The sequence below is a fragment of the Euwallacea fornicatus genome, chromosome 16 (assembly GCF_040115645.1).
Source record: "Euwallacea fornicatus isolate EFF26 chromosome 16, ASM4011564v1, whole genome shotgun sequence".
Taxonomy (NCBI): Eukaryota; Metazoa; Arthropoda; class Insecta; order Coleoptera; family Curculionidae; genus Euwallacea; species Euwallacea fornicatus.
In genome coordinates this window covers 4,011,442-4,033,808 of record NC_089556.1, presented here as the reverse complement: position 1 = coordinate 4,033,808, position 22,367 = coordinate 4,011,442, and the positions used below count along the sequence as shown (strand labels likewise).

Genomic DNA, 22,367 nt, shown 5'->3' with positions numbered 1-22,367 from the left:
TTCAGTGAAAATTGAGTGGTCCGATTTCAATGAGATTTGGTTCCGCAGTGGGCGTACGATACAGCATTGATATGCCACGGTCAAATCTCGAATCGGACAACTTTGATTTTTGGGTCCAAAAAATATCTAAGGCTATACATCATGAAAATTTTTGGCCCAAAAAATCAAAGTTCTCCGATTCGAGATTTGACCGTGGCATATCAATGCTGTATCGTACGCCCACTGCGGAACCAAATCTCATTGAAATCGGACCACTCAATTTTCACTGAATTTTTTTAGTGCAAATTTGTTATGTACGCCTCTGCTTTTTTTCAATTACCAAATTTGCGCAGTTGTACTATTTCTGCGTTTCCAAGTCAAATTTAGCGCAATGTTCACGACTTGTGATATTATTTATGGCTGAAGAACGTATTTAGAGTGCTCTTAAATAGGAAGTTCAGAGATTACAGAGGTCTGGTATTGGGAAAATTTTAATCGGCATAAGAAAAAAACAGACATAAACTGAAGCATAAGTATATTAAACGTAGAAATTTTTTACAATAACTTCTTATAAATAATGTACACACAACTACAGAAAAAAATTTATAATTACAGAAAAAAATCCGGAAAATTATGACAGATATGACTATATTACGCAACACCGCAGACCGTGCATTATCCATTTCTCTTCTTCACCAACACTCATCGACTTGACGTTGACTATTAAACCCTGTATAAAGAGACGACATAAACGAATAAAAATGTAATAAATAAACTTAAGTTTAATAACCGAAAATGCAGCTAACTTGTAGACTATTAAACCCTGTATAAAGACGACATAAACAGATAAAAATTTAATAAATAAACTTAAATGCATTAACCGAAAATAGATCTAACTACAGAAACATCTGCCTTTATTTTCAAAGTGAACACCGCCCTTTTACACTTCAATCTGTTTTTTGTACAAACATACCTCTCGCATACTTTTAGTAACTATGATGTCATCATGTCGCTGACTGACGTAGTGTTGACGTTAGGACCCTTAATCGAGTCGTTTATATCTCTCCTAAACATGGATAAGTTTTGCGTAAACCTAAAACAAAAGCATTTATTGAAAACACATATTGTGCTGATATAAATAAAAATTTGTTTACCTGTCTCGGTTCTTAATTAACAAATTTCTTTCTATGCCATCCATTAAGTTTTCAAACCATTGTGCCATTGCGCTTTGTTTGTCGGGGGGTTGACTTCTAAAAACACAGAATCAGTTGGACATTTTTGCCTTGAATTTTATGAACGATTTTACCTTATAATATTTTCTCTCAACTGAGCAAAATAATCTTCATTTAAAAGTATAAGCCCCAACAAAGGTCTGGACATTGACCATTGATTGCGACAGTCTTCGAACATTATAACATTGAGGACGGTACTCAATATTTGTTGCAGGATTTCCGGGTGCATTTCTAAGACTTTCAAAAACATGCCGCCTCCGGCTGGGGGCAGTGATGACTTTTTGCCTGGATATGCTGTAGATCGAATGATAAAGTGTGCAAAACAAGCTTAACACTCAATATCCTAATTATTAAAATACCTTTCTGGGTTAGTTGCTTAAATAAATAGGTGACGATATGGTCCAAAGTTGCGCAACAGCCAGTACAAACCGTCGTGTCTGGAAAAGCAAAAAGGACATTTATGCGTGTTAAAACTATTATTATTGAGGTGCGGGCCGGAAAAAGCTCAGCCAGACACGAGAACACCAGTGGCTCAAGAAGTGCAATGTCCCCAACTTGAACACGGACCTGTATAATAATCATAAAGCGCACCTAAGGCAGTCAGTCCTTCGGAAATCGATGACAAGATGTAGAGGAACACTTGCGGCTCCAGAGTGGCGAGAAAGCTCATGTGATCTTGCGCCAAACACTCAAGCAAAACATAGTAGGTTTGAGACAGCTTCGGATAATCCTACGACCCCAAATCAATTTAATTAATATAAATCTGGTTATTTGTGAGCGAATTTACTTACGAGGAGATCATGCTGAGGTATCGACAAAAGCAGCTTTACGAAAACATTCAGTGCGTTATCTAAGGCCTCGTCTCCATATAAGCGGAACACTCCGAAATTAACATAACTGCCGCAAAGAGCCGCTTTCAGCATCGAGAAACACACGGATATCCCTTTAAGCTTCATCGCATATATTTGATCTTTGCTCACTTCCACATTCAAAATACGGGTTCCTGAAAATAGAATATTCCACATTTACCTGCGCTTCTATTAAGTCACGTCTTGGAAATTATCCCGGATTTAATTCCAATGATATCCAGGCTCTTACCATAACTACAAATAATTTTACTGGCCTCCCTAAATAACAAAATGCCATTGGGGGACGACACATCGAACTGCAGTCGCTGAGACCTATTTTGCACTAATTCGGCGAATAATTTCAACACGGGCGTTGTCACTTGAGGCTCGTGGTACCACAACTCTATTGCTCTCAGCAAAATTGGTGTATAATTCGGATATCTACAACAATTGTATTAAGGAGATAATTATGTGAAATTTTCACTGCAACTTTATGAAGTGAGAACTAGAAAAGGATACATCCAGTCAAACAGCATCATATACGAAATTTTGGTATTGAATGAAAACGCCAGTCCTCGAAGATCCCTGGCCAAACCTATTAGGGCCTTCTTCGCTTCATCCGTAGCATACATTTGAGACTCAGAAGCTCCTAGTAATTGCCCTATGCTCTCGAAGGCGGCTGGAAATTAAATGTCCTTCAAAGCTTCTGAGGAAAAGACGAATTTAGTAGTACCAGTGAGAGGTAACATAAAGTTGTGGAACTGATCCTCGTCCTCTCCGAGATCGACCATAAGCAGTCTTCCTAGCGACGTATAGAACATCGAGCGACACCGCATTTCGTTAACGGACACGGTGTTGCCCAGGAATGGAAAGTGTTCACTAGTGTGGTTGTTTAGCATAAACTGGACCTCTTCTAATTTTATCAACTTCCTGACGCAGCTGTAACCCACGGAGAGGTCGTTTAAAAGTTGCAAAGTCCTACTAATCGTCGTCTCGCTTCGGCCCCAATATTTTAAATTTGTTATTCTAAAATGGGGATTACATGAAGCTAAATCTGGGACGATGAGGTACGAGACATTACGTACATTTTCCTAATAAATACACTAAGCACTGTAGCTTCATCACTCAACCCCAACACCTCAGACAACCTCCTATACACTTTCGAATTTTTTTGCACCTGATCTCCTACGTAAATTTTACGGAATTGTTCGAAAAAGAGTAACATTGCCAATTCTAATTTTTCACAGCCACCTGCAACAACAAAAGACAACTATAATAAATAATGCACATATAATAACAAAATAATGGCTATTAAGACATTATAAATCTCGGCGCGTGTTAGCCGGCGCCGGTATGGTGTGTTCAACTCAAGTTTCAACGGAACAGTCGTGAAACGTCAAGACTGTTACATATTTTGTTGATGATTATTTAGTAACTTAAAAATTCGACTAAAAATTGTGATTAAAACGAATTATGGGCCAATCTGTGAAGCTGTCGTAATCAACCGGGAGACAAAAGGTATACTTTTTCCTTCCAAAAAAGCATTCACAACCATATTTTTTCCTCCATACAAATTGACTCATCTTCTGCCAAGAGGCTGTAAAGGTATAGCTGTAAAACAAATTTCGAATAAGGCGCTTTTACATGTAAAGATACCTAAGATTAGACTACCTCATAGCCGCTAATTCTCGTTACTACGTTTACACGGTGTTTCTGACTCGAATACGAGATGGCAACGAACTTAGTAAGTTTGCGTGGGTTCTCAAACCGAATTGAATCTAAACTGTTATTGGTACCGTACACGTTGTAAAAACAGTTGTCTTTCGAATACGTTTTTGAATACTGAGCGGCAGAACGGAGCCGGTCAAAAATAGATAAAAACTTACCTTGAGCTAACCTATTGTCCGTCAAGTTCATTAACTGTAAAACCCGACAGACCAGCTCGCCGTCCATCGTATCATGTTCTTCATTTGAATTAAAGGATACACGGCCGCCTATCGCCGAACCGATAATGTACACCAGCCAAGTCAACTGTCCTGAAATTGAAATGAAAAAAATCGCTTTTTCTAGACGATTGCACGCGTAGCTAGTTATTGAGAAGTTCTAGCACGACACCTGCATGTAGAAATTACAAAACAGCGTGCAGTAAATAATTACTTCCCGCACTTGTTAGGCAAATAACTTTCGTGCATCTACATCACCCACTTACCCTCTTGCACAGCTATTTCAACAGGTTGCGCAGGCGACGACAACAAGTCCTGATACCTAGCAGCAGCTCTGTCGAATAACTGCACTAACAATGTACACGTTTTGCCGTACTCGCAGCGGCCAATCACAGACAATTGTTCCAGTTGCTGCTGAACCATTCCGAGATCATCTAGAGGGTCCTCAAGACCATCTCGGGCAACAACGGCCGCTGATTCTAGTCGGGAAGTTATGTACGCACTCGTCACCTGTTCACATTTTCCTTAAATCGATATAAACGAATTGAAAAAACGATTCAAACCTCTGGTGTGTAAGTTTCGAGTAAATGGGGCTCTGTGGCTTTAACATACGGCACTGACGCTACCATCCTCTGCCACAAAGAAAGCAGATAATGAACACTGTTTGGTGCGAATTGCCACATTTGTAAACTTTGCACGGTAAATTTGGCAATCAGCTGAATGGCATCCGGATAATTATCCACCATGACTAACTCCCCTAGCTGGTAGTTGCTTTTAAGTCGGGCCAATAGCCGGCAGAACTCGTGATAATTTGAGGGATCGCTCAATCCTTGGGGGTTCTGCAGTATGTGCTTCACTCCATTGACTAGATGCGTTAAAAACTTCGCTCTGGAATGTTCTAGTTGCAGGAAGACAAATTAAATAAAATCCAGAGTAAACGCACCTTTCAGTGTTACTAAATAAGGACCTGCGTACAGAAGCAATTTGCACCAAACAAGACAAAGCTAAACTAGATAAACTGTTCGGCAACGAATGATACAAATCGAAGAACAATTTCAAAGTTGTGAAATCTAAAAATGCTGGTCGCCAACTGGTGGGAATTTGGACAGTACTTAAATCATCTGAGGACTCATCTGTTGACGTTCCTAAGGGGAAAAGATGCAGTCAATAGTTAGCTCTTGGCAAGAAGGTATACTATGAATACATACCAATGAAATCAAAAGTCAAACAATTTTGAGCTAGTTTAAGTAATTGCGTCATCAAACCGTGCTGATTTTCATCGCCAAAATCGAGATTCTTACAGTTTTCCCTAGCGGTGCTTAATAAGCTGCAAGACAGTCTAAAATTGAAAGTAAATGATTAATTAGCACCGAATAGGAATCAGGGAAAAATTACCTGAAGATCTCAAATAGCTGTGAATCCCTAAAAGAGGAAGCGATTTTCCTATGCTTCGTTAACGACCTATTAGCTTCAACATCAGATATTTGGTTCATCTCACACGTGAGCTGAGAGAGGAGCTGCACACCGATCATACAATGTTCCACTGAACCTTGTAGAAAATTTCCGATATCCGCCACCACATTTCGAAATAAAAATTCCTCTTTATGCTGATCGAACCACCCCAACTTGGTGATGCGCGCAAATAACGTTACTAAGGCTTGCACGACAAAGCTGGGCAACTTTGGTCTTGTGGCCAAATAATTTAATATATAATTTCTTATGTCAACTCTCTGCTGCAAACTTAGTCCTAAAACAATGAACTTTCCGCAATTAATGGGTGAAAACATCATTTAACAGAATAATGTCCCACCTTGGGCACTGCGTGAAACCAACTTTGTTAAAGTGGCGGCAGCCAATAATTGAGTGAAGGCAGAGTCGCCCCTGTCCAACAGTACCTGACATTTTGTCAGGGCGTCCGGGCTCTCTTGAAACACGACAAGGGCCTTCTCAGCTTCCGAACGAGTTGCACTGTCTTCAGATTCATATAATTGTTTACAGAGAAGTTTGATTTGTATGATTTCCTGAAAAAATAAAGGGAAATTTTCAATTGTGGCATAAAGTACTGAAGATCAGTACGAAAATACATATAAAGCTCAAGGGAAGATCCATTCTGGAATTAACATGATGGTATACATACAATATTATCCATTTTACTCACTCTTTGTAATGAAAATATGAATTATATACCCCCCTTTTCAGACTTCAAAATCTCGACATTAGACTGTCCATTAACATTCTATTTCATAAATATAAACGAGGAGTTAATCATAATCACCTATCAGACCTGATTATCCACTAATTAACGATAGGTCATCACAACATTCAATCTATAAAAAACAAAAGCGACGGACTTGAAACGCTCTTGGTTGCAGAGTCTTTATATGTTTAACAGAAACATGGTGTATCAACATGAAGATGGGCAGTGTGAAGGTCAATAGCTATTAAATAGTCAGTTTTTACGATAGGTCTGTAAGTAGACATGAGGCTTCACTCATAGAAGCAATGAAGGAAATTGTTGACCCGTCTCGCTCTGGAGTCACTTCATCAGTTCGCTATCAAAGTGGCTTTTGACTGTGTTCAGATTCTCAAAAATCATATCAGCACAAAGATTCTAATCGCTTAGATATCTCTCCTGGTTCAACTACGGATATTTCTTAATCAATTGGAATTGCGCTCAACTTACTTTATTGGAGCTTATGCAATCAATAAAGCTGCTATTACTAGAGATTTTCCTATTAACATGATAGCAAACTGTACAGCATATTTTAACTTTTGGATACCTTAAATGTGTTTAATGTTGAATCAGTCTTCAATGTTCTTACTTGGATATATATAACCGTTCATAGCAATGTAATACATATTAGTAAATTTTAACTGTATAAGAATAATAAACCAAGTGTTTTAAGAATGGACTATGTATCCATATATGTGCCAATTAACTGGTATCTAGGACAAAACCTAGAAACCCGCAACTCAAATTACAAAACCATATACTCCACTGACCTAACTACAGCTCTTCCACCTAGAGAAACGAAACGGCCTACGTTTTGCTCAAATCAAGAGTGACTAGTAAGTAGATTTTTTTTGGAGGGTTTGAGAGCTTTATTAAGAAAATTAGGAGCTTGATATGGCCAAATCAGGCAAGTAACCATAATTGACTCTTTTGAAAAATATGAAAGCATTTATAGAAAAACTCTAGGTCTAGCCAAGTGACTATACTGTGGCAATAAATCATCTGCTTTATTCTGGTAATGGTAATTTTTATAGTTAAATATATTTTTTCTTCTTGCATAAAACTGGATTTTTCTAAGTATAACTAGATGGTTGATTTAGGCATCATTTGAAAGATAATTTTTCTCTGAAAAGGGGACCATAGCATGGGGAAACCAATATAGGTATGTCCCCAGAAGACAGACTATGATGCCTAGTCTATGCAAATGTTAAGAAATTTCTAGATAAAGTTTTGACACATTCAGAAGAACCATTATGAGGCTAGAAGGCCCTAACACAACACTTTTTAAAGAGGTGTTGTATTGAGTTTTAGGTCATATTTACACCTATTATGGAACAGCCAGTAAGGCATGATGCATTTTACACTGAGACTTCAAATTTCACTGGAGAACTGACATTAATCCACACAAATAGGTACAATACAATTCCAAGAGGATAATATCCATGGATATGTTGAAATAAGGATAAGGTAATGAGCAGTTTCATAGTGTCTATAAAAATCATTGGAATAATTATATTGGCCTGGTGGCCCTTAAGGCACTTAAATCAAAGTGGTAAAGTACTGACAACTTTACCAAGAGGTTAATATCCATTAAAATATTGAAACAAACACAATGTAAGTGTTTGTCAGTTTAGTGGTTCTTATGTAAATTAACTTCCACGTAAAGCTGCCAGTACAGTGACCTTGTGGTCCTTAAATATTGAATTACCAAGGAAATTATTACTTATTGTGCCATATAACAGACCCCTTAGCGCATTAGAAACATCTTTAGTGGCATCCCAGCTGACTTTGAAGTTCACGAAAAAAAACCATTTCAAGTATCACTTTAATTTCCTCCTCCATAATTCCAATATATAGTGCATGAGGAATTGAATTGCATTGTTATTACACTACATATTACACCAACTAAATACTCATTGGCAAAGTCAGTAAACATTGCTGCATCATATAAGTATAGCAATAAATTTCAAGCTTCTAGTGCCTTCAGAATAGAGCTGCATGAAACCACCTTAATTGCAGATTGAACTAAGGAGAACCCTATGCATTTTTCATGTTCATATCAAGCTGCATTACAAGAGCTTTACAAAAGCCGTCTATGACGGAAAAAGTTCATGGAGTTCGGCTATTATAACTCTAATTGTTGGGTTAGCTTACCTGTTCATCAGCCATTTTCAGCTTTATTCATTGGATATTCGATAATAAGCCCTGTTATCCTGAAAAATAGAGAAATTTAGGGGAAAACTGGGAATATACAGTCCTATCTCACAAGCACCCCTCAAGCCCTCAACCACTCAACCCACAAAAAACATAACGCAAAAAGGACTTCAGTGCCCTCTGGTGGTGATTAGGTTGACTAAATTAAAAAAAAAACAGGAAATTTAATTTGAAATAATAACGTAAATTAAAGGTCTAATTTCTTACAAAGTTTTTGATTTAAATTGTGTTCCTCCTATAAATACAAATAAAATTAAGAGAAAATTTGCGAAACAAAATAAGAATACAATAAATATCAATATTTATTTAATAAAAGATACTTTGAGGTAGCGTACCAGTTATACACCAAAAGCATACTTGAAACTTACTGACAACCATACATACTTTAAGTTTCAAACAGATGTGAAGCAGTATTCCATTCCGCTAATCATTTTTCCGACTATTCCCGAACTCAACTAGGAACTGTGCGGTATTGCCAAATCGTCTTAAAGGTACGAATGAAAATGATGTTATAAAGTGAAAAAATTAATTGGTAATGTTACTTATTATTTATTATTATTTATATTAGAAAGAATAAATTTGTTCAAATAACATATGGTAAAAATTTGAAAATTAGTTTTTAAGGGTCATATTAAATAGTTATGGAATTTGGAATTTTTCTTTTACGAATATTCTTTTGTATAGTTGGGGATGTATAACATGATTTCGATACTCAAAATAGGTAAAGTGGTATCCAGTACTATGTTGATAATAATACCTTCAAAGTCATTATTCACCGTTTTGGCGGGATATGGCAAACAATATTTTTTACAATAATATTCTTGAGAAAAAATTATGTTCGTACTGCCTATTGTGTCTTAGGTCATATAATGACAACGAAGTAGAAATATGTTTTCATTTCAATACGTAACAAATTAATTCCTCCACTTCGACACTATTTTAAAACATATTTGTCGTGGTTTAGCGCGATCCGGCAATACCGAACAGCTGCTGGTTGCATTCGAGAGAATTTAGAAAAAACGGTTGCTGCTATAGGATGTTAACTTCACATCAGTTTGAAATTCGAAAGATTGGAGTTGTTACTGCTCTCAAAAGCGATTGATAGAGATGAGGAAATTGGGTTAAAGGAAAAATTCACTATTTATTTAAAAGATTAAACTTAAATTTCTGTGGTAAACGAGTATCATCCCATAAACTTAGTATTTTCCATAGTAGAACCACTTAAACTATTAGATATTCGCTACTCAAACCACAAATGCTTCAAGCGCAGGTTTCCAATTGTTAGTAAGCGTTGTTGACCATTACCGAAACAACACAAACCAAAAAGTGTCAGTGTCAATTGTGTGTCATTCTTGAAAAGAGAAAAGTAAAAAGTAACATATTCCTATAGTTTCCTTTATAATTTTCTCTAAATTTAATAGATTAGAAGAATTACATATTTTCAACATTTATGGATATATAACAATTTTATAATCTATTTGTTTTTGAAGTGAAGCAGAAATGGACCAAAGAAATTACAACAGTGGAGACGAAGGTATATAAACATTTAAAACGACCTACAAAATGCCCTAATTTCCTCCAAATCACTTATTGTTATTTAAAATGATCGTATTCTCTTTACCATAGATCCCACAGTAGCCAAGAAGCAAAGCAACGTGCTCCCGCTCTATGGGAATGAAAGATCAATGAATTTGAACCCTTTGATCCTCACAAACATACAAAGTTCTCATTACTTCAAGGGTGAGCGTGTTTTTTTGTAAAAAATTGCAGCGTACTAACCAGTTTATGTTGTAGTTAACTTATATGAACTAAAGACATACCATGAAGTTGTTGATGAAATATATTACAAAGTGAGCCATTTAGAACCATGGGAAAAGGGTTCCCGAAGAACATCAGGTTGCTTTTTAATTTACAAGGGATGTTTCAGTTTTTTTCAAGCAACGCTCCACCATTTAATGGAACTTTTCAAATTAATACAGAAAATTATATAAACATAAATCTAAAAATCTTTCGCCATCAAGAGAGAGTTTTCACTCACTCAACTGTTAAAACTTTGCTACAAAAATCTGAAACACCTTACATACTTCAGTGGAATATTTGATACCCAAGGATTAAATTTTGTTTAATTAAAAATTTAAGGGCAAACTGGAATGTGTGGAGGTGTCAGAGGGGTAGGTGCAGGAGGTATAGTTTCTACAGCTTACTGCCTACTATATAAACTATTTACCCTTAAATTGACCCGGAAGCAACTCAATGGGTTAATAACTCACTGTGATTCACCTTACATCAGGTAATACTTCATTTATATCACTTCAAAATAAACAACACATTTTAATATCATCTCAGAGCTCTGGGCTTCATGTATATAAGATATGTGCTCCCTCCAAGCAATTTACTTGAGTGGTATGAGGACTACTTGGAGGATGAAGAGGTGCGTACAGAAGGTAGAGTGGTGCCTATCTTTTACTTCTTATTCTAGGTGCAGTTTGGAGGCTGTAAAATGTCATAAAATATTATGGAATTAACATTCTGAACTATTAATATTTCATGTCATTTTAAGTTAATATGGCCACTTTACTGACCCAGTGCCAAGCATAGGTAATAGCTTTTTATTGATAACCTTTAATGAGTTGCAGGAATTAGACGTGAAAGCAGGTGGTGGTCAAACTATGGTCATGGGTCAAATATTACGCCAATGGCTCGTTAAATTAGAGTGGTTTTCCACCCTCTTTCCCAGAATACCTGTTCCCATACAACAGAAAATACAAAAGTATTTGGAAGTGAGATTTTTAGTCTTTATCAAAACTCTTTCCAAGTGTTAAGTCGATTTTTTCAGGAAAGATTTCCTCCTCAGGCTGTTCAAGCTGCACAGGAAAGAGCAAGGGATGACAGGAGATTTGAAAGGGAGCGTCCAGTGCGCGAAGACTTAAGAAATAACTTTCTAAGAGATGATCGTGACAGAAGAGATGATCCTGCTCCTATTAATAATAGGCGTGATAGGTCTTGACAAAAGGAAATTGGGTGTGTATGTGTAACTATTAGGGATTTTTTTCTTTAGAAACCGAGAAGAACATGAGAGACGGGATCGTCCGCACAGAGAAAGGAGTCGGAGTCCTAACAGAAACAAACACAGACACCACAACAGAGATAGGGATGGGAAACATAGAGAAGAAAGATTCCGAGGTGGCAAGGGTAGATATTAATGTTGGATATGCTTTAAAGGACATTCAAAGTGATAAGTGATTTATCTCTTTAAATAAGAAAATGATTTTTTATTTGAAATGTAATTATAACTTTGCAAACAAGGAGAAAAGTTAATGATGTTAAAAATCAGCATTCAAACTTAAACATAACCAGTCCCTGAAGTTACGGAGGTTATATGTTCGCAATAAGTTTATTACTGTTTAAGTTTGGTTGCTAATTTTCAATATTTAGTGACTTTTCCGTGTGAGTACTTTATGTATTATGTAGTACTACAGTACGTTAGGGAAGTTAGTCACAGTGAGACGAAAATTTTGAATCCCCTTTTATTTACTTATTTTGAAACAAACTTCTGGGGGTCTAATATAAGAAACATCTGTAGTTATTGAATTATGTTTAGTTTTTATCTTGGACAAGTTCACGTTTTTAGACATGTTAATTTTGTCTCATTGTGTACTACTTGTGGGTATAGTGAGACAAATAGAAAATTGAAAAAATGGGGGTTTGTTTCACATTAATTTTATTCACTAAACATTTAAGATCGAGTATAACAAAGATTAAAAGATACAGGCAAACCAATATCTGCTCAGTTTCTTCGTTTTCCTCTCAACTAGTGATGGCGAAATCGCACAAATGTTGTCTCGATTAGTGGAGACCAGGTCAGTAATCACGTTTTTTTGAGATAGGATACTTCATAGTCACCTTTATCCTCTTTTTTAGTTTATTTTAGCTTTGTAATAAAAGATATTCGGGAAATGAATCACGACTTAATCATCAAGCGATGGTTCTTTGTCCACAAGTCCTTCCGCCGAAGCACTGAAAGATTTTTTGTCTAATAAGTTATTATAAATTTCCTGGAAAATACACTATATTAACAAAATATATTCTAACTTACTCTTCCTCAGAGTCAAATTCATTATCTGATAATTAAATATATTTCTAGTAGTTTTCCTTTTGGCCTTTCCTTGTTCCTTTGCAATTTTTAACGTTCCGTTTCTCGGAGTTTAGAACTTTTTCTGGTAGGTTTGTTAATGTGATATTTTTAACCTAAGACGCCAATCTGGATGGACTGCATGATTCAACCTTTCGAAATGCTCCACTGTCTATTTCTGTATAAAAATTCTTGCATCTAATCCTTACCGACATACCTATTGTCTACCCACGATCAATGAATATCTCAAAAATTTGTCTGCAATATGCATCAAAATACAAAAACAAGAAATTGTTATTATCATCGGACTCTTGCCCCACACGATCTGCATTACCTTCCCCTCAAGGACGTAGTAAATTGAGGTTTGAATGGACAACGGGCGCATGCTTGATAAAAAAATTTAGTATTGCAGGAGTCAAGAGTTTAAATTATAAAATAATAATTACTGTCTCACTGTACTCACCATGTATCGCTTTCCGCTATATGATGATTATTTCTTTTCGTAAAAAGTATGAGGGATATACTGACTTATGTAGAATGCCGCAAGTCCTTTGGAAAGTTTTTAAGGTACTTTTTTCTGCAAGGTGGATTCACACCTCATACCTGTTTGAAACGTGTAATTTTTTTACTATAAATAGCAAATAGATTTAATTAACCAGACCAAAGATTTTCATTTATCGATTCCTATCCAACAAGAGAAATCCGTAGTGAGTTGTATGTTTTCCTCCTTCTCGAGGATCCGTTTATTAAAGTATATAAGAATGAGTGTGCATTTGTTCTGTTTTTCCACTGGTGCAGAGAAAAAAAAACAACTATACGTTAGAAACTGTTAGAATCCGTTTTTTGCTTTATCGATTATTTGTTGGATTAAACAATACAGAAGAATATATCTTGAATTTACACTCCATATTTGTTTTTGAGGCAGCTGCTCTGAAGAGCTCTTTCAGTTTGTGTTGTAAAAACGTATGATCAAGTCTCTACCACGCAAACGGGGTGACCGTGTGACTATTGCAAGGAGACATTTGTGAATCAGAGGTTGATAACTTTGGCCTTATATCTTGAAACTGGAGAAACTCACGCTCTCGTCTATGTCAATTGTTGTCGATACCTAAACCGCAACTGTGAGGAATTTGTTTATTTACGGTTAGTAAATAAATTTTAACGACCTCCGATTAAACTTTTGCCAAATAAGAAGCGGCGTCATTTCTAAAACATTCTTGATGAGTTCCTTACTGATGCTACAGATGTTGATTATACAAGGTGATTTGTAATACAATGGACATAGAGCAAGTGCGAAGAAAGGACCTCAAAAGAAGTCGAATTCTCATAAGATTTTTGTCTCACATGCTTACGGTTGCCAATATTAGCATCAAAAAATTCTTTAAAAAAATTGATGAAGCTCTGCATTTCAGCAAAGCCGTAAGATGAAGCAAAATTTTGAAAGTTTATTTCTTTTGTTAGCATCTTGAGTTAGTGGGAACTTTAAATGACTGGCAACGCCCGACGAAGTAGCTTAGAGATGAATCGCCCTTAAAATTCTATGATTTTTTTAAAAATTGTAATTCAATTCGCAATTCGATAAGTTCTGCCAATTTTATCGCAAATATTCCAACGTCGAACTTAGAGGTCGCGCAACAAGCCCTTTTTACGAAAGTAACGCTGGACGTTGCATTTACTCAGTGGAGGCACGAAATGCGGACTGTGTTTTAGACGAAATCAGTACCCGAAGAGTATCTCCCCACGCTTTTTCTACGCAAAAAGATCGCCAGATTCAATTTTAGTATTGAAAACGTGTATACAATGAGGCGCAAAACATTCTGAGCTTCCAAAATTAGGAAAACGTCTCCCGATGGCACCTTCTTTAACCTACATCAAAATTCCAAAAATATTCTTATTCTCCACCAGAAAAACTCCCAGAGTCGAAGTTTTGTGCAAAAAAATCGATTTTGTAGGTCCCGTATTTTAATTATTATTCACTCCTGGATAAAAATCAATTAGGTTCAATTTTAAGATTTTTACATAAAGAATCTGTAGTTCAGGTATATGCCATTATTTACGAGACACCCTGTGTAACTGGAGGATTTTCAGAGCGAGGGTAAGCTGATAATAAAGTTTTATTTTAATATTTTATACTTTTAATCAATAAAATACCATTTTGGTCGATGTATTGAACTTTATAGGAAAATTATAACATAAAATTTTGGCCAGTTGAGCAAAATCTACTTACTTTTTAAATTCATTTAGGACATCAAAGTGAACTAATACACTAGGAGTAATTGCTTCAAAGTGCATCTTCCTGTCTATATTACATCCGTGCTTTGAGAGGTAATATCTAAAGCTCTTCTCCTCTTTTTGTATCCATGGTCTCCTGTCGTCTCGGATTTGATACGGGGTCACATGGATGTGCACATTAATATCTACAAAACTTACTTACGGACACTCAGCTAGAACAAAGAAAATACCCACTTAAAGAGCACAGAGTATCCAATACGGCATGATCGGTGACCCAGGTGTTTTTGCCTCCAGAATGGCCACCATCTAACCAATACATGTCTCTTATTTTGTTGATAAGAGTGATGATGTCTTGATCATCTATGTTTTTATAATAACGAAACTCGTATAAAAACTGATTTAAAACTACGCATCCTTTACTAAAGCCCACTATTCGTAAATCCAAATCCTAAAGCAAAGAAACTTGTTCAATTTACAGGGTATCACATATCCTCATGGATATACTTCAGGGGGCGATAGTACTCTGTAAAATAACAAAAAAAAAATGCTGATGGACCCATCGTCAAAAATGCACCAATTTCCATATACAGGGTGACAATTTCAAAAGTTTTTATAATGTTTGGTTCTGTTTATATTTGTTTTTATTTTAACTAATTTGATTAAGTGTTGCGAATCGCTTCAAAGAGCTAGTAACTGACCCGGATGATTATCTGTTTCTTTATTTCCTTTCCATTATTAATTTGCATCGATAGATATTTTTGCTCATTCTGCGAACACGGTAAAAGTTTCGAAAATACTGCAAGAGTGTAAAAAACTAAAGAATTAAAGAAGGAATTTAAATTTGGTATCAGACTCCACACAGGGTGCTCCAAAACAGATATAAAGCACAAAATGACCCAAATAAATATAACACACTGGAGATGACTACCGATGATTTTGACATTTTGTTGCAAAGAGTTTGAAAGCAAATAGGTGTGAGAAATTAAAAGATAATAATAATTCAAGGTATACATTGAGAAAAACACAAAATATGAGGAAATATATGAAACTCTCCTATTCTCTATATCGGAAATAGTGTATTTTTGACCGTAGGTCTGTTAAAACTTTTTTATTGTTTTACAGAGTACTATCGCCCACTGAAATATCTCCATGCTGATCTGTTACACGCGTTATAATTTAAAAGCTCATTAAAACGTTTCTGCAACCTGAAAGTCATAAACAGCCGATTCTTCACACGTCTTCAGTCTCTCAGAAGCCTCCTTGATTAAGCAATCCAAATGCCTTAAAGAATCGTAATTGTCACTGTGCTCAGGCACCCCCAATTCGTTACTTTTCACAAAATTTTGAAAGCAAGTGAACGTCTTGAGGGCCATCCTAAAGAAACTCTGCATCACCTTGTGAAGCCTTTACCTCGCTTGGGTAAAGTACCTTGAGGGTTTGACCACCAGAATGTGGTCCCCAGGAAATTTATTTTGGAGCTTAAGAGCGGTGTCTTCCAAATTCCACTCTTTGTAGTACTTACTGTCTCTGTGCGCCTCCATATTTTCTGTGTAGTCCTGAGGAAGCGATTTTTTTAATTAATTGCAGCAAATAATCTGGAAGTTTGTACCTGCACATCTCCAGGGAAAAACACAACTACGTGAGGATTATTCTTAATAGGGTCGGTTAGGGACTGCGTGTGTATGATGTCGTTTTTCCTGTCTTTGAGACCCAAGACCGCGCTGAGCCTTAGAGGACTTTGTCTTATGGTGGCCATTGTCCAGCAAACACTAAACCAACTACTGAATTTCCGAATTTGTTTCATAACACGGCTCCATGCTCAACTAAAAATAAATTTCAATTTAAATATTGCAGGGGAAAATCGCATTTTCGTAATTTTCCTTCAGTTATGTGTCGGTTTCCAACGCGTTTGCAATACTGCGGTCTAAAAATAAAACCCCATCTGTTTCTTTTCCTGAAACAGACGCTACAATTCAGTTAAATCGTTCCAACGATATTCATCAAAATTGTGCATAAAAACAAATGATGCTTGTAATGTTCACTTTTTAATATAACAAGAAAAATTATGGAGGAGCGGCGCGACAGATCAATAAGAAGCATTTCCCGATCGAGAACTCCAACAAGATACCCTTATAATGTACCAAAACAGCCTAAAAGACATCGAGAGCAAGTCAAAGACTGCTGCAGAAAAATGGTGGCTTTCATGTGCACTCAAGTTGGTGTTGGGGCTCTTATCATCGGGTACACCATGATAGGAGCTGTAGGATTTATGCACATTGAAAAAAGGTAATTTTGAATCTAGGTAGTAGCCGCAACTTGAAGCAGCTATTTGTTGAGATAAGTAGATAGAATTACCAGTTCTCAGTGCTCGCAATGTAGAGGTGTCAAAAGTTGGAAACCTAAGAGAAAACACTACCAAAAAGCTCTTTGCAGTTGTAATGGAAAACAACATCTTTGATCAAAGGAAGTTTAATAAGGACATTGATCAGGTACTGCAAGGCCATCAAAGAGATGTTGTCAAATTGTTTAAACATGGTGAGTGGCTGGGAAAATACCTTTTAAAATGGTAAAAGAGAATGAAAACAGGATTTGAGGAGCGTTCCATGGAGGAGGTGTGGAGCTTTCCAGCGGCGTTGATGTTCTGTCTTAGCATTATCACCATGGTAGGATATGGAAATATGGTACCCAAAACCAAGGAAGGCAAGATTTTGACTATGGTTTACGCCCTCTTTGGCATTCCTCTTTACATATTGTATTTTATGGTAAAATTCTATTACTTTTACGACCCAAAGAGACATTCAAATATGACTCTTTCTTTAACAGAACATGGGAAAAATCTTAGCAGGAAGCTTCAAATGGATTTATAGGAGGATATACGAATGTTCTACTGAGAGAGACGAAACTACCGCAAGAAAAAAAATCATTGTACCTAGCACCGCTTGCTTGTGGGTCATTTTCGCATACATTTTAACAGGCAAATGTAACCATTTGTGTCTATAACAATAATCATTAAACATTTCTTTAGGGGCAATAATGTTCAGCGAGTGGGAAAAGTGGGACTTCCTAGATTCAACATATTTTTGCGTTACGTCACTTGGAAAAGTGGGATTTGGTGACTTGGTTCCTGGGGCTGATGTCAATGCTTCTAACCACGGAAATCAAACCAAGTTAATAATCAATTTTGTCTATATTCTTTTAGGTTTGAAATTTGTCTCATATTCCTAAGTCAGATTCAATTAATGAATTTTAGGACTTGGTCTAGTGGCAATGTGCTACAACTTGATGAAAGAGGAAATCAAAGTTAAACTAAATGAGATGAATGAAGACATCAATCAGTGCCTGGAGGACACTAAAATGCGGTTTATAAATTGCTGTTGGAAATGCAGAAAACGGAAGCGTTACTATGAAGACGATTAATCAACCTCAGTATAAAAGTTATTAATAATGCGTTACTTCTGGTAACAGTTGACGTTGTGCAAATGTCTGAATGAATTAAATGTGAAGTAAAAAAATAGTTACTTATTTTATCAGAGAGCGCTTATTTTAAGCTCCTTGAAACTATTTCATGACACAATAGATAAACTAATAAGATAGATATGTTCATAGATCCTGAAGGTGCCTGACAGTTCTTATAAATACATTACAAACCTTAGAGATTTGTATATTTTTCCATTCATGTATGTGATAAATGAGCTTTAAATATGTGAGGATTTTTAGTAAACATGTTCTATAGGTTTCAGATAGATTGTTTGCTTCTATTATCTTGTGTACACTCAACACTCCAACAACATTTTTGTGTTATTTTAAATAGAATATTGGGGTTATTTCCAAGCAAGGTAATAAAAAAATAAGGGATTGTCAGTATTCCATTTATAATTTCTGAGTTGGAATTTAAAACTTTAGATACCTTGAATTTGGTGTATAGAGGGTATTCCATATTTGTAGTTGCTAATATTAGTTCCTTTGAAAAAAAAATGGGATGCAGGGTCTGCCACATTTCAAAATATGGAAAAAGAAGGTCTAATGGGTCTCAAAGTTTATATAATGTTTGCATTTTGGTTAGTTATGTAATCTTCTATTTAGTCTACAGAATATTCCTTAATGGATGCAAAGAATTTAGTATGTGATACTTCGGTAAACATACGTATTTAAATAACTTGCGTCTCAAATTGCCCTCCTAACTTGTCCGCTTTTAAAAATTGGGGTTGAAAACCGCAAACTAATTATTTTTATAAGTTTGGGAGTAATGATACCAAGTAAAACTTAAAGAGCGGAATCTAATCATATAAAAGCATTTTGCGGCATCTGTTCCGATTGATTCAATTAAAATTAATTTTTCAAACAAATTTCCAAATTATTGTGATGCGCGCCTCAATATATTTTTGACGGAATAGCGAAATATTGACGGAAAATATTAAAACATTTATGATTAAGTCTGAGGCACAAAGGCTTACCTATAACAAGAAATCACTAGGCTAACTAGTAAATTAATACTAATGTATATTGTGATATAAGTACTACCAAAAAGTAACAAATTAAAGAAATAAGGAGCATAATTAAATAAAAATCAAAACAAATCTGTGACAAAGCCCACAGTTCCCCTGATTAGTACTGTCAATGTCACCTTATCCAATTTATTTTTTTCCTTCGAGATAAAGCACGTGAGCGTTCATTGAAAAGAAATATGTCTGTCACGTGCACAAATTCGATCTATTAACTTCAAGTTTCGTGAGTTAGGATATACGTAGAGTTCCGCGGTCACCAACTAAACTGTTTTAAACTAATTAAATTCCTTGGGGCAATCTTTGATGTCCCAAGTATTCAAAAAAGATCACTTTTGTGTACCATAAACGAAGAAATGTATTTGCAATAATTTTAAAACCTGTACAATGCTATTTAGTTATCTGAGGTTATATTAATTATTCAGTAATAAAAAGGAAACTTTTTGTAGCAGCAGCCAACATTTATTTTACAAATTGTCTTAAATTATTGTCCTTTTTATATTGGGTGCGAGACAATTGCAATCACGTCACTAAGAAATAGACATTTCCCTACCATAACCTTACAAAATACGACATCGACATTAGAAGAAATTGAATGACTAGATGCGATTTATGATTATTGTGAGCTTGTTTATCTTTGAGATCGCAGTGGTTTTCCTCTCCTGGTTTTTGCAAGAAAATCTTGCATTTTTATAGCGAGTTGTAATAAAGCCATTAAAAATGCAGAGAGAACGACGAAGCAAGGCGGGTAACCGCATGGCCAAACTCTTAGATGAGGAGGAAGAATGTCAGGATGACTTCTACAAAGAAAACTACGGGGGTTTTCAAGAAACCGAATCGGACAACGAATACCAGTACATATCTGCCATGTGCTTTATATTTTGTCTATTAAACAATTTGCAGAGCTGAAGAAGAAGGTGAAGACATAGTTGATTCAGACTTTAGTATCGATGAAAATGATGAACCTATATCTGATAATGAAGATGACGAAAGTCAAAGAAAAAAACGACGGCTTGTTACTAAAGCTTATAAGGTATCAAAAACTTTCAGTTACTTTTATATTATATAAAGGGGTACTTAATAGGAACCAGTATCAGTCCCAAAAGACAAACCGAAGCAGAGACCAAAACCATCAGGGCCCAAATTGAGAACAGACCTCTCAATATCCGAAGATCCATCTGGTAAATTTGTCACTTCAATTTCAAAACTCGTAACTCCATACAAAAGTTTTGGCACTAGAGAGGAAGTCAAAGAGGAAATCAACAGTGGCTAAAACTGCAGAAACTGCTCATAGAATTAAGGTGAGAGATCAAGAACTCAAGAAGAAACCCAAAAAAATTAAGGAAGAAGAATGGATGCCTACGCAAGAGGAACTTTTAGAGGAAGCAAAAGTTACAGAGTTGGAAAATTTGAAATCCCTAGAGAGATACCAAAAGATGGAGAGTGAAAAAAAGACCAAAAGGATTTCAAAGAAGGCATATTCTGGGCCAATAATTAGGTACACCTCAATGAGGATGCCTTTAATAGAAGATTTAGATGATGATGATAATATGTGAGTTAATAATAGTAATTATGTGTGCAATGAATCATTCAAAATTTGTATTAACTAGTGTTGAGTTTAAAGAAGAAAGCAAGGAACAAGTTAAAAACGAAAAGTGCTATGAAAGAACTTTCCAAACACTTCTTAATGACCCACATGATATTGTCTTTAAGAAACTCTTCAATGTTAAACCTATACCAAATTATCCCAAAAAATTGAAATGCGTGGTTACAGGGTAAGATTCAGTTTTTTCAGAAACGCCACACTTTTGAGCTTCATTAATTTTAGTTTACCTGCTTTGTACCTAGACCCAATTACCGAGCTTCCTTATCGAAATAGCACATGTTTCAAAATAATTAGGCAATCCTATTATCAGGAAATGGAGAAGAATGGGGATAAGGAGAATCCAATGGTTTCAGACTTTCTCAAGTGGTACACTAAGAATAAGGCTAGGTTGCGAAAGGAGGTGCTTATGCATGCACAGAAAATAAACATTACATCCTAGGGAATGTAATAATAATTATTTAGTTTAATTATTACTTATGTTTCATGGTAAACAGTGAGATTAACTGTTGAAAAATATAAAATTTTGCAGCACTCCATCCTCAACGATTATTTCAAAGTTGTTGAGGGCGCTCAGAGTTAAAAATAAAACCCTTTTTTTTTCAACGCCCTTGCATTTAAATTTAAAAAAAACGTAAAATTGCCATGTGGTACGTTTACAAGTAAAGCATAAAAAACTTCGATTTTTGTATTGAAACATCCCTTCGTTATATATAATGCCATTTTAAAAAAGGTAAGATTTTGTGGTGTTGTCTCCATTTATTTTCAATAAGTAATTAATAACACATTTTCAATATTAGGTAACAAAATGAATCTGATATAGACATTTATTTTAATTTTATCGCGATAATCAATGAAATTGCTGTTTTTCTTTTAACAGGTGCCGAACGAAATTTTTGTGACAAAATTTCTGCTGGTGATTGTAAGTGAATTCGTACCCATTTATGATATTTTAACTACTCAAAATAGAACCCGTCTATGCACCCATCTATTATTCAAGATGAAACCAATCAGAACCAGCTTTATTATCACTTGATTTTCACTCTTATTTGACAAAAAAAAAATCAAATAGCGTGTCGTATATAGCGGTAATAGTAGTCTTCAGGATCTTATAATACAATACCAAAATAATTATATATGTATAATATAATATCAATAAAATATAATACAAAGACAATTGTGATTTAATGTTTTTCCTGTTGTCACCGATGGTAGTTCCCAATCGATGGTTGATTACTGTCAATAAGTTTCTAAAACAAATAGCAATTTTTTGACGGAAAAGGTTTTCCTGTCTTCAATAACATCTCTTTTTTTATATTATTACAATATTCTTACATTAAATAAACGTAAACCTCTTAGGTTTTCAGCTGTTAAATATATATATTATATTATATGTACGGTGAATTTCTCCGATTAACCACCCAAAACATTGTACTTCTTACCGTTTTT

At 35.5% G+C, this 22,367-nt stretch overlaps 5 protein-coding genes across 11 annotated transcripts; 3 read left to right on the top strand and 2 right to left on the bottom strand.

Moving 5' to 3' along the window:
- Positions 1 to 497: 497 nt before the first annotated feature.
- Ranbp16 (Ran-binding protein 16) lies at positions 498 to 8,562 on the bottom strand. Of its 2 annotated transcripts, none has more exons than XM_066290945.1 (18): positions 8,390 to 8,562; positions 5,813 to 6,023; positions 5,398 to 5,749; positions 5,211 to 5,341; positions 4,946 to 5,147; positions 4,566 to 4,890; positions 4,269 to 4,512; positions 3,946 to 4,095; positions 3,145 to 3,310; positions 2,793 to 3,085; positions 2,579 to 2,738; positions 2,310 to 2,500; positions 2,003 to 2,214; positions 1,779 to 1,941; positions 1,571 to 1,648; positions 1,286 to 1,505; positions 1,134 to 1,229; positions 498 to 1,072 (listed from the first exon to the last, which is right to left on the bottom strand). In XM_066290945.1, exons 1-18 carry the CDS (start codon positions 8,402 to 8,404, stop codon positions 973 to 975), a joined length of 3,309 nt encoding a protein of 1,102 aa, XP_066147042.1. In that variant the 5' UTR covers positions 8,405 to 8,562; the 3' UTR covers positions 498 to 972. The 2 variants fall into 2 exon arrangements, with proteins under 2 accessions (XP_066147042.1, XP_066147043.1); XM_066290946.1 differs by having other exon boundaries at positions 1,803 to 1,941.
- Positions 8,563 to 9,781: 1,219 nt separating this feature from the next.
- LOC136344068 (pre-mRNA-splicing factor 38B-like) lies at positions 9,782 to 13,246 on the top strand. The gene is made up of 8 exons (XM_066291153.1): positions 9,782 to 9,983; positions 10,076 to 10,189; positions 10,244 to 10,345; positions 10,589 to 10,739; positions 10,796 to 10,880; positions 11,086 to 11,229; positions 11,286 to 11,449; positions 11,508 to 13,246. The coding sequence occupies exons 1-8, from the start codon at positions 9,950 to 9,952 to the stop codon at positions 11,650 to 11,652; spliced, it is 939 nt and encodes a 312-aa protein (XP_066147250.1). The 5' UTR covers positions 9,782 to 9,949; the 3' UTR covers positions 11,653 to 13,246.
- On the bottom strand, positions 12,154 to 19,426 carry LOC136344067 (mitochondrial protein C2orf69). 5 transcript variants are annotated; one of them, XR_010732906.1, is made up of 8 exons: positions 19,268 to 19,426; positions 16,423 to 16,636; positions 16,242 to 16,369; positions 16,019 to 16,187; positions 15,048 to 15,261; positions 14,809 to 14,998; positions 12,546 to 13,184; positions 12,154 to 12,466 (listed from the first exon to the last, which is right to left on the bottom strand). XR_010732906.1 is itself a non-coding variant. In XM_066291151.1 (7 exons), the coding sequence occupies exons 2-7, from the start codon at positions 16,615 to 16,617 to the stop codon at positions 13,172 to 13,174; spliced, it is 909 nt and encodes a 302-aa protein (XP_066147248.1). In that variant the 5' UTR covers positions 16,618 to 16,636; positions 19,268 to 19,426; the 3' UTR covers positions 12,154 to 13,171. The 5 variants fall into 5 exon arrangements, 2 of the variants coding, with proteins under 2 accessions (XP_066147248.1, XP_066147247.1); XR_010732907.1 differs by having other exon boundaries at positions 12,154 to 12,967; positions 13,045 to 13,184; XR_010732908.1 differs by having other exon boundaries at positions 12,154 to 12,839; positions 13,045 to 13,184.
- On the top strand, positions 16,699 to 18,677 carry LOC136344066 (TWiK family of potassium channels protein 12). Its single transcript, XM_066291149.1, has 6 exons — positions 16,699 to 17,099; positions 17,179 to 17,348; positions 17,400 to 17,575; positions 17,637 to 17,787; positions 17,839 to 18,012; positions 18,064 to 18,677. Exons 1-6 carry the CDS (start codon positions 16,879 to 16,881, stop codon positions 18,228 to 18,230), a joined length of 1,059 nt encoding a protein of 352 aa, XP_066147246.1. The 5' UTR covers positions 16,699 to 16,878; the 3' UTR covers positions 18,231 to 18,677.
- A 460-nt stretch (positions 19,427 to 19,886) lies between the features above and the next one.
- YL-1 (Vacuolar protein sorting-associated protein YL-1) lies at positions 19,887 to 22,095 on the top strand. Of its 2 annotated transcripts, none has more exons than XM_066291147.1 (6): positions 19,887 to 20,169; positions 20,219 to 20,348; positions 20,400 to 20,496; positions 20,543 to 20,867; positions 20,926 to 21,090; positions 21,144 to 22,095. In XM_066291147.1, the coding sequence occupies exons 1-6, from the start codon at positions 20,036 to 20,038 to the stop codon at positions 21,358 to 21,360; spliced, it is 1,068 nt and encodes a 355-aa protein (XP_066147244.1). In that variant the 5' UTR covers positions 19,887 to 20,035; the 3' UTR covers positions 21,361 to 22,095. The 2 variants fall into 2 exon arrangements, with proteins under 2 accessions (XP_066147244.1, XP_066147245.1); XM_066291148.1 differs by having other exon boundaries at positions 19,888 to 20,169; positions 20,555 to 20,867.
- The last annotated feature ends 272 nt before the right edge of the window (positions 22,096 to 22,367 follow it).